Source organism: Choloepus didactylus, chromosome 8 (genome assembly GCF_015220235.1).
Source record: "Choloepus didactylus isolate mChoDid1 chromosome 8, mChoDid1.pri, whole genome shotgun sequence".
NCBI classification, from domain to species: Eukaryota; Metazoa; Chordata; class Mammalia; order Pilosa; family Megalonychidae; genus Choloepus; species Choloepus didactylus.
Genome location: NC_051314.1, coordinates 120071380 through 120090228, shown reverse-complemented (window position 1 = coordinate 120090228; position 18849 = coordinate 120071380). Strand labels below are relative to the sequence as shown.

Below are 18849 nucleotides of genomic sequence, written 5' to 3'. Positions count from 1 at the left end.
AAAAAAAACCCACTCCGAGACATATACTGATCACACTGTCAAACATAGAAGAGAAGGAGCAAGTTCTGAAAGCAGCAAGAGAAAAGCAATTCACCACATACAAAGGAAACAGCATAAGACTAAGTAGTGACTACTCAGCAGCCACCATGGAGGCAAGAAGGCAGTGGCACGATATATTTAAAATTCTGAGTGAGAGGAATTTCCAGCCAAGAATACTTTATCCAGCAAAGCTCTCCTTCAAATTTGAGGGAGAGCTTAAATTTTTCACAGACAAAGAAATGCTGAGAGAATTTGCTAACAAGAGACCTGCCCTACTGGAGATACTAAAGGGAGCCCTACAGACAGAGAAACAAAGACAGGACAGAGAGACTTGGAGAAAGGTTCAGTACTAAAGAGATTCGGTATGGGTACAATAAAGGATATTAATAGAGAGAGGGAAAAATATGGCAAACATAATCCAAAGGATAAGATGGCCGATTCAAGAAATGCCTTCACGGTTTTAACGTTGAATGTAAATGGATTAAACTCCCCAATTAAAAGATATAGATTCGCAGAATGGATCAAAAAAAATGAACCATCAATATGTTGCATACAAGAGACTCATCTTAGACACAGGGACACAAAGAAACTGAAAGTGAAAGGATGGAAAAAAATATTTCATGCAAGCTACAGCCAAAAGAAAGCAGGTGTAGCAATATTAATCTCAGATAAAATAGACTTCAAATGCAGGGATGTTTTGAGAGACAAAGAAGGCCACTACATACTAATAAAAGGGGCAATTCAGCAAGAAGAAATAACAATCGTACATGTCTATGCACCCAATCAAGGTGCCACAAAATACATGAGAGAAACACTGGCAAAACTAAAGGAAGCAATTGATGTTTCCACAATAATTGTGGGAGACTTCAACACATCACTCTCTCCTATAGATAGATCAACCAGACAGAAGACCAATAAGGAAATTGAAAACCTAAACAATCTGATAAATGAATTAGATTTAACAGACATCTACAGGACATTACATCCCAAATCACCAGGATACACATACTTTTCTAGTGCTCACGGAACTTTCTCCAGAATAGATCATATGCTGGGACATAAAACAAGCCTCAATAAATTTAAAAAGATTGAAATTATTCAAAGCACATTCTCTGACCACAATGGAATACAATTAGAAGTCAATAACCATCAGAGACTTAGAAAATTCACAAATACCTGGAGGTTAAACAACACACTCCTAAACAATCAGTGGGTTAAAGAAGAAATAGCAAGAGAAATTGCTAAATATATAGAGATGAATGAAAATGAGAACACAACATACCAAAACCTATGGGATGCAGCAAAAGCAGTGCTAAGGGGGAAATTTATAGCACTAAACGCATATATTAAAAAGGAAGAAAGAGCCAAAATCAAAGAACTAATGGATCAACTGAAGAAGCTAGAAAATGAACAGCAAACCAATCCTAAACCAAGTACAAGAAAAGAAATAACAAGGATTAAAGCAGAAATAAATGACATAGAGAACAAAAAAACAATAGAGAGGATAAATATCACCAAAAGTTGGTTCTTTGAGAAGATCAACAAGATTGACAAGCCCCTAGCTAGACTGACAAAATCAAAAAGAGAGAAGACCCATATAAACAAAACAATGAATGAAAAAGGTGACATAACTGCAGATCCTGAAGAAATTAAAAAAATTATAAGAGGATATTATGAACAACTGTATGGCAACAAACTGGATAATGTAAAAGAAATGGACAATTTCCTGGAAACATATGAACAACCTAGACTGACCAGAGAAGAAATAGAAGACCTCAACCAACCCATCACAAGCAAAGAGATCCAATCAGTCATCAAAAATCTTCCCACAAATAAATGCCCAGGGCCAGATGGCTTCACAGGGGAATTCTACCAAACTTTCCAGAAAGAACTGACACCAATCTTACTCAAACTCTTTCAAAACATTGAAAAAAATGGAACACTACCTAACTCATTTTATGAAGCTAACATCAATCTAATACCAAAACCAGGCAAAGATGCTACAAAAAAGGAAAACTACCGGCCAATCTCCCTAATGAATATAGATGCAAAAATCCTCAACAAAATACTTGCAAATCGAATCCAAAGACACATTAAAAAAATCATACACCATGACCAAGTGGGGTTCATTCCAGGCATGCAAGGATGGTTCAACATAAGAAAAACAATCAATGTATTACAACACATTAAAAACTCGAAAGGGAAAAATCAATTGATCATCTCAATAGATGCTGAAAAAGCATTTGACAAAATCCAACATCCCTTTTTGATAAAAACACTTCAAAAGGTAGGAATTGAAGGAAACTTCCTCAACATGATAAAGAGCATATATGAAAAACCCACAGCCAGCATAGTACTCAATGGTGAGAGACTGAAAGCCTTCCCTCTAAGATCAGGAACAAGACAAGGATGCCCGCTGTCACCACTGTTATTCAACATTGTGCTGGAAGTGCTAGCCAGGGCAATCCGGCAAGACAAAGAAATAAAAGGCATCCAAATTGGAAAAGAAGAAGTAAAACCGTCATTGTTTGCAGATGATATGATCTTATATCTAGAAAACCCTGAGAAATCAACGATACACCTACTAGAGCTAATAAACAAATTTAGCAAAGTAGCGGGATATAAGGTTAATGCACATAAGTCAGTAATGTTTCTATATGCTAGAAATGAACAAACTGAAGAGACACTCAAGAAAAAGATACCATTTTCAATAGCAACTAAAAAAATCAAGTACCTAGGAATCAACTTAACCAAAGATGTAAAAGACCTATACAAAGAAAACTACATAACTCTACTAAAAGAAATAGAAGGGGACCTTAAAAGATGGAAAAATATTCCATGTTCATGGATAGGAAGGCTAAATGTCATTAAGATGTCAATTCTACCCAAACTCATCTACAGGTTCAATGCAATCCCAATCAAAATTCCAACAACCTACTTTGCAGACTTGGAAAAGCTAGTTATCAAATTTATTTGGAAAGGGAAGATGCCTCGAATTGCTAAAGACACTCTAAAAAAGAAAAACGAAGTGGGAGGACTTACACTCCCTGACTTTGAAGCTTATTATAAATCCACAGTTGCCAAAACAGCATGGTACTGGCACAAAGATAGACATATAGATCAATGGAATCGAATTGAGAATTCAGAGATAGACCCTCAGATCTATGGCCCAAAGTCACCGAACTGAGCCATAATGGTCTTTTCAACAAATGGGGCTGGGAGAGTTGGATATCCATATCCAAAAGAATGAAAGAGGACCCCTACCTCACCCCCTACACAAAAATTAACTCAAAATGGACCAAAGATCTCAATATAAAAGAAAGTACCATAAAACTCCTAGAAGATAATGTAGGAAAACATCTTCAAGACCTTGTATTAGGAGGCCACTTCCTAGACTTTACACCCAAAGCACAAGCAACAAAAGAGAAAATAGATAAATGGGAACTCCTCAAGCTTAGAAGTTTCTGCACCTCAAAGGAATTTCTCAAAAAGGTAAAGAGGCAGCCAACTCAATGGGAAAAAATTTTTGGAAACCATGTATCTGACAAAAGACTGATATCTTGCATATACAAAGAAATCCTACAACTCAATGACAATAGTACAGACAGCCCAATTATAAAATGGGCAAAAGATATGAAAAGACAGTTCTCTGAAGAGGAAATACAAATGGCCAAGAAACACATGAAAAAATGTTCAGCTTCACTAGCTATTAGAGAGATGCAAATTAAGACCACAATGAGATACCATCTAACACCGGTTAGAATGGCTGCCATTAAACAAACAGGAAACTACAAATGCTGGAGGGGATGTGGAGAAATTGGAACTCTTATTCATTGTTGGTGGGACTGTATAATGGTTCAGCCACTCTGGAAGTCAGTCTGGCAGTTCCTTAGAAAACTAGATATAGAGCTACCATTCGATCCAGCGATTGCACTTCTCGGTATATACCCGGAAGATCGGAAAGCAGTGACACGAACAGATATCTGCACGCCAATGTTCATAGCAGCATTATTCACAATTGCCAAGAGATGGAAACAACCCAAATGTCCTTCAACAGATGAGTGGATAAATAAAATGTGGTATATACACACGATGGAATACTACGCGGCAGTAAGAAGGAACGATCTGGTGAAACATATGACAACATGGATGAACCTTGAAGACATAATGCTGAGTGAAATAAGCCAGGCACAAAAAGAGAAATATTATATGCTACCACTAATGTGAACTTTGAAAAATGTAAAACAAATGGTTTATAATGTAGAATGTAGAGGAACTAGCAGTAGAGAGCAATTAAGGAAGGGGGAACAATAATCCAAGAAGAACAGATAAGCTATTTAACGTTCTGGGGATGCCCAGAAATGACTATGGTCTGTTAATTTCTGAATTTCTGATGGATGTAGTAGGAACAAGTTCACTGAAATGTTGCTATATTATGTAACTTTCTTGGGGTAAAGTAGGAACATGTTGGAAGTTAAGCAGTTATCTTAGGTTAGTTGTCTTTTTCTTACTCCCTTGTTATGGTCTCTTTGAAATGTTCTTTTATTGTATGTTTGTTTTCTTTTTAACTTTTTTTTTCATACAGTTGATTCAAAAAAGAAGGGAAAGTTAAAAAAAAAAAAAAAGAAAAAAGAGAAACAAGTTAAAAAAAAAAAAAAAAGATGTAGTGCCCCCTTGAGGAGCCTGTGGAGAATGCAGGGGTATTCGCCTACCCCACCTCCATGGTTGCTAACATGACCACAGACATAGGGGACTGGTGGTTTGATGGGTTGAGCCCTCTACCATAAGTTTTACCCTTGGGAAGACGGTTGCTGCAAAGGAGAGGCTAGGCCTCCCTGTATTTGTGCCTAAGAGTCTCCTCCTGAATGCCTCTTTGTTGCTCAGATGTGGCCCTCTCTCTCTGGCTAAGCCAACTTGAAAGGTGAAATCACTGCCCTCCCCACTACGTGGGATCAGACACCCAGGGAAGTGAATCTCCCTGGCAACGTGGAATATGACTCCCGGGGAGGAATGTAGACCCGGCATCGTGGGATGGAGAACATCTTCTTGACCAAAAGGGGGATGTGAAAGGAAATGAAATAAGCTTCAGTGGCAGAGAGATTCCAAAACGAGCCGAGAGATCACTCTGGTGGGCAGTCTTACGCACACTTTAGACAACCTTTTTTAGGTTCTAAAGAATTGGGGTAGCTGGTGGTGGATACCTGAAACTATTAAACTACAACCCAGAACCCATGAATCTCGAAGACAGTTGTATAAAAATGTAGCTTATGAGGGGTGACAATGGGATTGGGAAAGCCATAAGGACCAAACTCCACTTTGTCTAGTTTATGGATGGATGTGTAGAAAAGTAGGGGAAGGAAACAAACAGACAAAGGTACCCAGTGTTCTTTTTTACTTCAATTGCTCTTTTTCACTCTAATTATTATTCTTGTTATTTTTGTGTGTGTGCTAATGAAGGTGTCAGGGATTGATTTAGGTGATGAATGTACCACTATGTAATGGTACTGTAAACAATCGAAAGTACAATTTGTTTTGTATGACTGCGTGGTATGTGAATATATCTCAATAAAATGATGATTAAAAAAAAAAAAATGTCTGTACTATATCTCACATCTCCAGCCTCTGTATCACCTTTGGGCTCCTACCTTCCCTTGGGATGCACACTTAAGCACTCTAGCTACTGCTTCAATGGTGGCTGAGGACAACCACCTCTCTGCCTTGGGAAGCACTCACCTGACTGGGTGGAGGAAATAGCAGAAAAGGTACTCCGTTTGAGCCCACGGCCAGGGTTTGCAGTGAACAGCAAGTCCATTAGTAGAAGGAGGAAACTGACGAACTGCAGTCCAAAGCAGGTGATTTGGGCACCCGGGATTTCTGTCAGAAATCAGAGGAAGAAAGAACACTCAACCTGACAGTCAAATAACCAAACAAACAGGTGAACATATGATGCTTGTTAGAAGTTAAAAGGCTAGGAGCCTAGAGAAGGGGGAGAGTGAGACACAGCTGAAACCAGCCAGGAACATTACCTAATTTGGGGTTCTTTGATATCAACCCCCAGCTCCCAGTCTGAGTAGTGACTGACACATAATCATGTAAACTTGATGACTATAAATACCATTAGGAATATTTGAGAAGAAATCATTCAATTTTTGTAAAATCTTGCAAGGATATAACTGCTAATTATCATTTTTGAGTCTTTTTTCTTACTTAATTTTGGGACAATCAGTTTTGTTTATTTTCTTTCTTCCCTCCCTGCCTCCTGCCCTTCTTTCCTTCTATTTTACAAAAAAAAATTATTGGAGGAAAAAAAGTAAAACTGAACTATTCAGCATGGTTACTTGGCAACAGCTAGTGAAAGGGTAGGTTAGAGCAGTTGGTGGTTTTCTATTTGTGAACTCTTTCTTTCTGCTGTTTGTTTTTGCATTGCTGCAGCAAATGCAAGTCATCTGTAGGAAAAATCATTGTTGCCCAGTAGGGTGCAGAGGAAGAGAAGAGCAGGAGATCTATAGTACAGTTTAGATCAAGAGAGACCCAAATCAATGGCAACTAAACACTTTATCAAACCCACATACTTGCCACAATCCCCAAGGGAAGATGGGGGAGGAAAGCCTTCTCCATTAACCGCTTCCCTCCAGATCGGAGAGTGGGGTGACGCAACGTGGCAAATTCCAGTAGTCCTTTCTCACCTCTCTCGGTTGGTGGTGTGAGTTCAGTGGAACTTCGGCACTTCCCTGAAACATATCCAAGGCACAGCATTCACGGAGTTGCTTCCTTGGATCACTAGGATGAAAGCTTTCCCCATCCCATACCTGGTGCTGCTCCATTCGCTCTGGCACGATGCCTGCCTAACATGTAGAAGACACTCAATAAATGTCACTTTTTCAAAGCAGGAAGGAATGTATGGATGAATGAATTAATGGCACAGGCAACAGTCACGCAAGATTCCTTTCTATTACAATTCCTGATAATGAAGAGGAAGACATTTCCCTGAGAGCGCCTACACAGGGAAATGTTCCCATATTCTGTATCCAAAAGAGTTAATGATCCTTGTGTTAACCAATACCATCTTGTTGGCACTGTACCACTGCACTGACTGGCTCTAAATTGTCTCCAGCGCTGGGGTTGGAGCAGTGCTAAATGGCACAATATAATTTAAATATAAATGTAAATACACACATTTATATTCCTCTTCCAACTCCTTTTCCCTCAGCCCACATAGGAAGACGTGGCAGAGCTCTAATTGTACATGTTTCTGGTCATTGGGAAAAATTCACTGCCAGGTGCTCTCTTCCCAGGGCACAGGGTGACCTTGAATGCTCTGTGCAGGGAGGAGGAGGAGCTGTCCTCTGTCTGATTCTTCCTAACCCGGGGATACACATTGACTCAAACCCATTGCCAGCTTTATCCACCAAGAGATAAGAGACCTGGGAGGGTATGTCTGCTGCTTGTCAAGGGCTCCCTTACACTATCCAGGTACCCTCTCTGGCTTCAGTTCCTGTCTTTTAAATTGTAACAATATTACTTATAATGAGAAAACACTTTTTTGTTTGGTAGGGGATGGAAGAAGGGGCTTTAAAAGTGACCTACTCTGATCCTTTCAACCCAAGCTGCAGAAATGAAGTTAGTCATATAATAATGTGGGCAGAGCTAGGGCTTTTCTACAATACTCATCTATCCTTGTTTTGTTTGTAAAACAGCATTTCACTAGAATGGAAAATTCTCCTAATGTTAAAGGTCTCAAAGAAATCCTCAAGGTTAATACTCTTAAGCCAGTGAGGCCTTTTGTTCGCAGTCTACTAAAGAGGCAGGAGGTGAAAAACCAGATGGGACTTTTGACCTTATTTAAAGGGAACCCTATTGAGAAGGGATGCTCTGTAGAGGTGGAAGATGCTGAGCTTGGTTGGAGGTGAAGCCCCATCAGATATGGGGGAATGTTGTACTTCCCACTGCTGCCCCAGCCCTTAGCTATCCTAACTGGTTCTCTGCCTGGGTAAGTTTCCTTGGGGAGAAAAATCAGGCAGATGGGGTGAGATGGGCTACCTGGTTCTTCCACGGTTTCTTCACAGGATAGCCACAAGCCACTGTGGAAGGTGCTGAAGGAGAAGTGGTCATCCCCAGTCTCCCAGCTGCATTGCACCACCTCCTGGGCTGGTGTGCTGGCACTGCCCCCATCCAAGGACATCTGCACATCAAAGCATTTGGTTGCCAGACCTTTCCTGCACAGGGGCTCGGGCACCTTCTGTGTGCCCACAAACCAGTATTTGCTGAGCAGGGATGTTGTGGAGAGGCTGAGTGACAGCATGTTGAGGAGGGCAGATACGAATGTCCGTTGGCTGGGGAGGACCTTCGGCTCCATCTGTAAGAGACAAACACAATGAAAGGGAAGGGAGCTGGTCCTTGGAGGTGGCTTCCCTATTGCTCCCTAAACGCAAGCCACATTCCTCCAACATTGACAAGCATAACCAGCCAGTAGGAGTTTTCTGCAGGTAGCCATGTGGAAGCTTGCTTCAGGAGTGGCTTGGAGCAAGCACCATCATTATGGTGCTTGTCCAAGCTGGTCCTTGTGTGGTTCCTATGGAAAAGGAGCTGTGATTGTATAGGTCAAATAATGAGAGGGGCTGGACTGTGGGAATGATACAGCAATACACAGAATTAGGGATAAAGGTGATCCACCAGGTGGGACAAATTATAATGAAGGATGCAGAAGTCAGAGTGAATTGGATGTGAACAAATCAAATCTTCCATATCTGCCTCAAAAGGTGACAATATTCTCTGCATGGCCCCCAGGTGGCAAACCTTAGGGACAATACATATATGTATCTTGGTAGATGGTGCCATAATGACCCTCCCTCTCCCGCTCCCCAGCATGTGCTCTGAGCAGCAGTGATTAATTGGCCTGCAATCATTAACTGGTGCCTTTGGTTCAACAAGGCTCTAGAGGGCGTGATGTTGTATCACTACAATTACTTCTGTTGGCCAGTCATGATTGAAATCCTGCCCCTTCAAGGCTCAACCCAAATCCCATCTCCTTCAGGAAGGCCCCCTATCTGGCACCTTCCATGGGAAGTGAAGACAGTTCTCTTATCAGATTTATTTGTGATCAATGTTCTTACCTTGCCTCCAAGATTTCAAGCTGCCTTTGGGTAGCAAGCATGTCTTTTTCATTTTTATCATCCCCTGTGTCTAGCACAGTATTTTGCACATTTTTCTCACTCAATAAACTGCTTATTAAATTGAGGATGATTTTAGTAAGCATCAGATAATAACCTCAGTCAGAATACGATTAAGGCAGTGAGGCTCCCATATATAAGGTTTAGAAAAGGAATTGAGAGCACTCTAAATATTCTTTGTTTTAATTATTTTTGGTTTTATCATGTTGATGAATGTCTTCATTTTAAAGCAGCAGCACTGACTTACGGAGGTATTTGGTATTGTAACCAAGTGATTTATTGGTGCCCCCCCTCCCTGCCAAGTATGACAAACTCACCTGAAAGGAGTAAAAGGGGATTTGTTTTACCAACAAATGTTACACTGGATCATCCCCAGGGGAGCAGATGGAGACTATGGGGCTTTGAGGATAAAGAGGACAGTGAACCAACTGGGGTGAGGGCCTATTGAAACCCTTGGTCCTAGAGAAGAGATGAGGTTCATGGGTTCTGAGAGAGGTAGAGATCTGGGCCCAGCTTCCGCCCACTGCCATGAGATGACAGAATCTTAAGTAGGAGGTGGCCGCATGGTGCCTGGGGAGGCTGGACCCCAAGTGTCCTGGCATTGGAGCAAGGGGGAAGATGTCCAGGGCCAAAACCTCGTTCGGCAGAGAGGAGCCTGGAGGGGCAGCAGTGCCTGGCTCAAGATGGGGACACAGTGTGTAGCAGCAGGAAGGACAGTGGCCGGTGGCTCTGGCCCGGAGCCCCTCCCCTCCCCTGTGTTTCCCTGCATTTCGTTCTAAGTGCAATGACCAGTGTTGGATTTGTCAACTTTGGTGAGTAGGGGCTTGGAGCCAGATTTAATTTGATTTGGAACACTAAAGAAATTTTTACATTTTGCACTTTGTGTTATGGAGCAATGTGTACTGTTATATGAATACATAGTGAACAAAAAGAAGTCCAAGGCTTAGTTGCTGACAGTTGCTTCTTAGAGAAAGCCATCTTGAGATTTCCAGGGGATCTCTTGTATTAGAATTAATCAGAACAAAATCTGCTTAGCTTAAGAGACATAAATACAACCATAGCTAAATAGGACAGGGCCATAACTTCTGCCTCTCTCATCATCTCTAGCTTAACATTGTCTATACTTTACAGGGAACTTTATCTTAGAAATATAACAGTTTATTCTTCAGAATTTCCAGGAACTGAAACAGTGTACACCACAAAATGCATATTTATGGCAAAAAAATATATAAGGTTCATATGTATATAAAAACCCATATGCAAAACATAAAAACAGCTTCTGGAAAGCAATATGCTAATATGATTTTTTTTAAAAATCCACTCCACCAAGAATTGTCAGTCCTTGCTAGACTCTGGGTGACCAAAACTAAGGACTCAAAAACCACAGCCTCTGGAAGGAGGAAGGATCTTATATTGTCAGATACAGAAGATGTATGTTTCCCCCATCCTGAAAAAGAATGTTTTTATCTTTTAGTTATGAAAATCCCCTTTGTATCAGTCATTATTCTGTTACTATAAGTTATCCTTTCTAATTACTCTTATATCCATCGCTCCAGTAGGAAATGGGCTTCCAGCTTAATATATTTATTAATAATCATTCTGTATAAAGATTAAACCAAGAATTTTGGCAATTCTAAATTTTGTAATCTCAGGGTTCATTTTCAATAACTTGACTTTCAATCTTATTTGATTTGGAAATGTGTCTACATCACATCAGATTTTAACTCTGAACTCAATTTATTTCAAGTTACACATACCTGTAAGTTATTTACCAAGGTAATTCAGAAATAAAGAATAACAAATCCCACACCAAGGTATACCCACCTTGCAGCACCAAGGTGGTAATTAATTTAAGGAAGAGGTGATTTGAGAAACAAAGGATGAAACGGATGAAGCTAAGAGGGTCCTTCCAAAGGGAGTATCTACCAAGGACAGACATAAGGAGCCTCATTTTCAGGATTATCTTCAACACCTATAGTGCCATGGCCTGTCATGTATTTCACTACTCCCTGAAGACATGAAAACATGTCCTTTCTCCCTAGGATCCAGCTACCTCTTGAATTGGAAGAACTTTTTTTTTTTCTTTTTTGCAGTGGTTTCTTTAAGGCACAGTTGATGGTGAAAAAAATCTCTATCATCACATAGGCTTACAGGCCCCATGCCAAGGTGACCCCTTACTCTCCAGAAAAGGGACAGAGGTGGCTTCCCTGACATTTGGAGGCTCAGATTAGTAGGAAGCACATTGGTGCCTGAAACTCAGTAATTCTTCCAACAACATAAGTTCACAAACTTGGAATTAGCATAAGCTAGTAAGCACAAAAATTGATAAGACAGGCATACCTCTTAGAAGAATCAGGAGCAAAGCAGCTATGGGGTGTGTTTCCTGAGCGCTAAGAAGGGGAGCTGGTTACCTTGGCCATGATCAGTGTCTTGTGGCTTGTTCAGAAGGACCACAGGGTGTCACCTGCACTCCAAATCCCATTGGTTTAATACTGAAATAATGAAAACTGCCTTTCCATGCTCTCCCTGACCCCACCCCTTCTATCTTATACTTTTTGGAGTGCCGCATGAATAAATGCTGCCTTACAAGGAACATGGACATTTAATAATTGACAAACCAATCGTGGCCCAGCTGTTCTGTGAGATTACACAGGAGGGCTTGCCAATGGGGATCTGGGATTAAGCACGAAGAAGCAAGGGCTTGCATTCATAAAGTAAGTTTCTTTAAAATGTAAATTATAGTTGAGTTTCCAACCAACTGCCATTCCCTAGGTAACTGATGTGAATAGATTGAGCTTGACTTTATGGAAGAAACAGAAAATATTACAGTTGAAGTGCAATCTGGTGGCCTGGATATTTGAAGATGATTGTATAACTATATAGCTTATACGGTGTGACTGTGTGATTGTGAAACTCTTGTGGCTCAAACTCCCTTTATCCAGTGTATAGACAGATGAGTAGAAAAATGGGGACAAAAAGTAAATGAATAATGGGCATGGGGGGTAGGGGATGTTTTGGGTGTTCTTTTTTACTTTTATTTTTATTCTTATTTTTTTTTGGAGTAATGAAAATGTTCAAAAATTGATTATGATGATGAATGCACAACTATATGATGATACTGTGAACAACTGTGCACTTTGGATGACTGTAGGTTATGTGAATATATCTCAATAAAATTGCATTAAAAAATATTACAGAGATACCGTTGCTACAAAAGTCCCCATTTCCTTGAGTAGGGTTTTCCATCCCTTTGAGTAAGCTTTACAATCTGCAGCGTCAGGGCCTCATGGAGACAAGAACAAGAATTCGCTTCCTTGTGCCATTGCTGGTTTCTACCTTCTACTTAGAATCATTAGTAAGGATTATTAACCTCACTTCACATGAATTGCTGAAAGAGAGATTCAGAGAGAAAGAGGTGGGTGGGGATGGGTTGAGGATGAGGGATGGAGTAGGATGAGAGAGAAGTAAATTCCAGGTTCGGCAATCCTATAGTTACATTCCACTTCTCCCCCAACCTTCAGGCAAATGAATGAAAATCTTTCATTTTTTAAAAAGGGGTTTCTAAAATTTTTTTTAAAATAACCTGACAAAACAATAAGAGATCAATTTTGTATCTTCTGGCTGGTGGTCGCTAAAAGAACAAGTTGTTCTTTCTATCCTCAAAAATTGTAAAATTAATTGGGATGACAAGATTGGGAAACATTCTGCAACCGTGGTGGCTCCCTAAACACTCTGGACTTTTATCCTCCGTGCCTTTGCAGATGCTCTTCCTTCTGCCAGGAACTCCTTCAAGCTCTTTTTACCTGATCAACTGCATCTCAAGATTGGTTTAAAAAGTCACTCATTCTTTGAACCCTTTCTTCCCAAATAACAGTCCCCTCTTCATGACACTGTACCTTTCTCATAGCACTCTCTATATTCCATTATAATTATTTATCTCTCCCCTCTTGATTGTAAATTCCTCAAAGAACTCTCCCTTATTTTACAGCAGTTTTGAATTCTGACTGAGCATCAGAATAATCTTTGCAACTTTGGAAAATATGCAGATTCTTGGGCCCAATTTTGAGAGATTGTGAAGTAGTTCTGGGATGAGGCCCAGGAATCTGTAATTTCAGAAAGCTCTTAAAGTATACCCAGGGAATTAATGTACCATACAATGATACTTGGCTGACATACTGAGCTCGTTATAGCACTTACATTTCATGAAGCCCTCTATATCCTGCCCTGCCCTTCCCCACCTCTTCCACATTTCCTACTAGGCCAGGTTTTCCCCATTGTGTATTTGTGCAGTTGGTTTGTGGAATCAAAGGCAGGTTCCCTTTAACTTCAGAGTGTTTGAATTAACCTACATTTTAGCTAAATCTGTCTTGTATGTTCCGGTCTTTCTCACCCAATATTCTCACTACTACTTTTAGACTGTTAGCACATTTGATACACGTGTTTATGTCCAGGGAAATTCCTAAATAATCCAAGCAACCGTTTATTCGTTAGGACAGAGCTCACTCTGATTTGAGAGAAGGGAGCAGGGATTTGTTAATCACTTTTTACTGTTGCATTGGCTGTTGGTTTCCTTGGAGTTTTAGGCCCTGCTTGTCCACCAGGTTTGGTTTCCTGGCTACATGGTTTTCATCTCAACGCTGGGTGGTGCTATCTCCTCATATTTTTTCCTCTTTCAGTTACTGTTCACCCCCAATCAGTCAGCAAAATGTGGGTGGAGATGCTGCTAGTGTGATTGTTCTCTTTTTCTCTTCATTTGGCCTTCTCCCCAAATACTAATCTACAGAATGCCATGTGTCATTCTTATGGAATTCAGGGCTCAGAGTGATCTTTGGGGGCATCCAGCCACTCCCTTGAGGTTGTCTTTGTAGGATTGTTTCCTGTAGCACATTTTTGTTGCCAGTTCCAGTTTTCGGTGACTCAATAGATCCTCAAATACTTCCCATGGGAAATACAGCTCCATGTTATCAGAAACTACATTTAGTCAACGTTTCCTGATGAGTTTTGTGCACATTTTTCTTTATTGTATGCTCGTTCCCTTTTCTTTATTGTATGCTCGTTCCCTTTCCACCCCAGAACAGTGAACAATTCTTTTTCCTTCTCTGAACTTACACCCTCTAAATACTTGCAGACACTTCTCATATCCCGCTTGAGTCACTACTTGGCACAGCCTTATGTCTTTGGTTTTTATTGCCTCTGCTCATAAACTGCACCTCCTATGCCTTTATAATCTGAAATTTGCCTTCTCCAGGGAAAAGGGAATGGGAGCGGCAGGGTCTTAGTGTATAACATGAGGAGGTCCAATGGGTAATTTAGAAAAAAGCTAAGGAACATCAGCTTCTGGTCCCTTGCTTACTCAGGTCCCTTCCAAGTTCCTGTTGCCACATTTGCCAAATAAATTGCCAAATAAAAATTCTATTATTTTAGCCCTCCACAAAACCTGGTTCTACCCCTTAAGAGGCTATGCATTTTGTGTGTATGATGGACTAGCTGGGTGGCTGCTAGCCATATGAGTCTTGAATCCCCTCTTCAAGGACCCTAAGCCACAACTTGTTATTTCCTCTTTTTTGCAAAACATGAGTTTCTTGGCCTGGCCACAAAAATCAGCGCCCATCATCCACAACTTAGTTTCATTGTAATTTGGGCACGTTAATATTTTTTTCTTCCCTCTTAGAACAGAAAAGGTAATTTGCTAGTCAGAGTAACATCATTAGGCTGGGCTCAGAAGCTAAGAAGCTAATGACTCAGCCCAGACATGAAAATTCCATAATTTAAACAGCATTTAACTTTGGCACATTGGACTGTTTGCATTTTAGGATTAGTCCCACAGGGATATATACACGTAACTCAACATTTATGACATCACAAAGCTTATCGCTGGGACTCAGTCAGCCACTGTTTCCTGCACTATACAACCACATTTATTCAGCATGCCAAATGGGAAACAGTGATCTTGGGATACCTATGCCTTCTTTGTAAATAAGATCAAATTTACTGTTTTATGGATACACTGGAGATTAGAAGTGATAAAAACTATGGGTAAGAATGCTGGACCAGAGCAGATTGTGTACCAGACCGCCTCAAAGCCCAAAGCATGGGGCTAAGGGACTCAGTGGATTTTTTTTTTTTTTTTTCTCCATCCATACTGGCAACTTCTGCCACTAGTGTCTGTCTTTCCGCCAGGAGCCAGACTGCCAATACATACCCCCATGAACTCCCTTCTGTTCCTGGTAGAACAAAAGGCTGGACTGGATTGTAAATGTTTCAGCAGTCACTGACTGACCTGGCCGCCTTCTTTGCTCCTGCACGTGCTAGTGTGTGCCTCTCTCATATAACTCACCATGGTTTACTTGTCTGTCATGCTCACTTGACTTTAAGTTCCTTGATATAGTAGTAGCTATGTTTTATTCATTATTGATCCTCAGAACCTAGTCCTAATATTGATGGATGAATGAGCAAATGCAGTTTGTAATGGAAACAAGGCTCATGAATTCAGTTGGGAAGCCTGTGGGTAGAGATCAGATGTGAATAAAGAGAAGTCTGTCCAAATAGGTTTCTGTTGCTAAAGTGGACATGAATCCTCCCAATTCACATTGGGAAGAGCAGGGAAAGGTAAGAAGGGGATCCACAGGTCTACAAGTCCCCACCTCCACCCTCACTACACATTTCTACACAGAAGCATCCAGACTTTCACCAAACAGATCCTTCTCCAGTACATTTCCCTCCCACCTGTGGAAACATTCCTGCTTTGGGACGAGCAAAGCTCAGAAAACAGCAATGATCTCATGGACATGTATTATCTTTAGTTCACAGAGACCAGGGTATAAACAAATTGCTCAAAAGCCAGTGACAGATGGGAAATGTTATGCCCTTTCCCAAGCTCCCTGATTCCCTATGGATTAGAGCCCTTTCAGATGACTTATCTGGAACCTTCTGAAAGTTTGTTGCTCTTGTGACAATTTTTGGGTCCATACCCGCCATTTGGTTCCTTCGCTGATGAAGATAATGGAGGACTACACACAGGACATTCTGACACCTGTCTCCCAGCCCTGAAGGGAAGAGAAACACCACCAAAATGCCCCTGCTGAGGGTCCAATATATTAACATCACTATAGGACACTTAACTCCGGGATTTCCCACCTTCAAGTTAATTATTTTCATCTGTGACCATGTTTAATCTCCTATGACTCCAAATGTTCTCATAATAAACACGGATCCCGTCTTCTTAACTCGAGTCCTGAGTTCTGGGAACACTTCTAAGTTATGCTCAGTGGGAAGGACCAAAAAAAAAAAAAAAAGAAAGCATTTCGGGGCCTCTCCTCTCCCTGCTCTCTCCTGCCTTTCCTTTTCCGCTTTGTATTGGAATTGTTTGAGGGTTTTTGCTAATGCAGTCATTTCCAGGAGAGGAAGCGCCTTTTTTCACCCTCCCCTAAGCAGCTGGAGTCAATCGGGGGCAGCCACAGCTGCACATCCTGTGGGGCAATCGCTCACGCGAGGGTGAAGGGGCCCGCGGGGAACCCCTGGGGACGGCGGGGCGGCCGGGAACGGAACGGGAGTGGCCCGCAAGGGGAACCCAGGGTGAGGCCGCGGGCGGTCGCCCCTCTCGCCCTTTCCTTTCGCCCCCGCCCCGGGCCGTCTGGGTGCCGGAGCCGGCTCCCCTCGGCCCCCCTCCCTCGATGAGTAAACGCCCTCCCCGCTCCCTTCTGCCCTCCGCCGCCCCTCCTCCCATTTACTACGGCGCCCGGTTGCCTAGCAGCGGCGCTCGTTGCCACGGCGACGCACGGGGACTGGGTTTTGAATTGTTTGGCGAGGCCCCGCCCTAGCGGCGGCCGATCATTCTGGACTTCCTGACCGGGCGGGGCAGGGGCGTTGGGTGTGTGTCTTCCTGCGTCTGAGGAGAACCGTGTCCCGGGGGCACTCCCAGAGATAGGGAAAGAGCCAGAAGGACGCGGCCGGGGCTTGCCAGCCGGAGAGGGAGGGGACGTGACCGCCGCTCTGTTTGCCTGGTGCGGTGGCTGGAGGCCCCTTGCGGCCCCGGCGTGGCAGAAGGGAGTGAAGAGGCTGGGTTCCCTGATAAATTCCCCACCCCCAGGACTGCTGCCCAAAGGTCAAGAGATGCTGGGTTGCTGAGGAACTCGAAGTCAGGCATTTTCCTGTCCCCTCCTCCTCCAGCTAAAGGGGCAAATCTCTGGCCCTATTCTGAAGTAAGGGTATGTCTTTATCTTATTTCCTGGATCTAAGAGGTGAAACCTTGTCCTTGCGATGCCGCAGCAAATGTGTGTTCGTCATGACCTTGGGAACCAGGTCACATAACCTCCCTGAGCGATGGTTATGTGAGGTAAATTAATGAGTTGCCCTCCTTCACAGTTCTGAAAAGTTCAAAGAGCTAGTGAAAAGCTGTCTGCTAAGGGAAAAAAGGGAAAGTGAAGCTCTGCTTGTATCAGGCATCTTGCTGGGCTCCTCACACACACCACATTTAATCCTCACAAGCAGCCTGAGAGGGGCATCTCCATTCTAGATTCGGAGCATTTGACCTGCTCAAGGCTACAAAACTAGTAAATTGTATTCAGAATCTCCAAAGATTGTGGGCTCAGTCTCCTCGTAAATGGAAGGCATGGTCACCTTTAAAAATATATACAAATTTCAGGCCAGATTATGAAAACTCATTCAGAATGAGGCAATGGATTAAGGCTACTTTATATTCACAGGTATATATTAATAAACTCTCATTTCTTTCATGTCTCGCCTAGAAAATCGTTATTAAAAATGGTATAATTTACTCTAAGCTGTGACTGGCTTTTTCTGTCATGTTCACAGCCACTTCTGAGGCTTCTCTCATTTACAGTCTATTCACTTTGGGCTGCTTCTGAATTAGGGAAGTTGGGTGAGCCCACACGGCTGGTTCTGTAGAATTGTTGGCTCTGATCTGCAGGCCGGGAAGAGTCTCTTACTTAGGTCCTATCTCTCCTGAGATCTCTAGCTTTCAGCCAATAAACAGCACCCCACATTGCTCCCCATTTGACTTCCACAATCATCTCCCTGGCTAATTGTAAGCTTCATTTTTCTCTCCTGAGGAAAGCAAGATATATGAGACTGAACATTTGCTTTTTTAGTAATGCTTTGGACTGAAAAGTTGGGAGCTCCTGGTGTGAGGGGAGGGAGGCCGTTTCCAGGTGTGGGTCCCAACCTAAACGAACAGAGATACCTGTCTATGCAATCTTGGCTGACTGAGGGTTTTCCTGGGTCTGGAAGGATCCCTGCAGATTCTCCCAGACCGGAAAGAGGCTGAGGCTGCACTCGGCTTCCCAGTTCCAGCAGGACCTTGGGGATGCCTCGCTCTTCTCTGGCATAGAACTTAACATCTGCTCTCTCAGTTTCACTTAGATGATACACATTTTACACATATGAGATACACCATGAGATTTCAAAAATCAAGTTACCACCTACCTCCTGGGTGACACGAACATTGTGAATCAGTTCAGAGGGCTCTCTCATTCGCTAATGAAGTTCTGAGGCAAAGAAGTTTCAGTTTCACTTTTGCTCTTATTCAGTTAGGTGGAATGAGTAGTGTGAGGATGAATCAGGTCCCCTCTTGCCAGCAGAGGGGTGCGATGGTGTGGTGTGGGTTGGAGAAGATGGAAAG

General features: G+C 42.2%; 1 protein-coding gene across 1 annotated transcript in view; it reads right to left on the bottom strand.

Moving 5' to 3' along the window:
- The window catches only part of GSG1 (germ cell associated 1), a 25126-nt gene extending 6277 nt beyond the window's left edge, over nt 1-18849 (bottom strand). The window contains 4 exon segments of the mRNA XM_037846438.1: nt 5773-5913; nt 6612-6770; nt 8080-8395; nt 18654-18849. Of these exon segments, the coding sequence (XP_037702366.1) occupies nt 5773-5913; nt 6612-6770; nt 8080-8395; nt 18654-18701 (664 nt within the window). The 5' untranslated portion in view covers nt 18702-18849.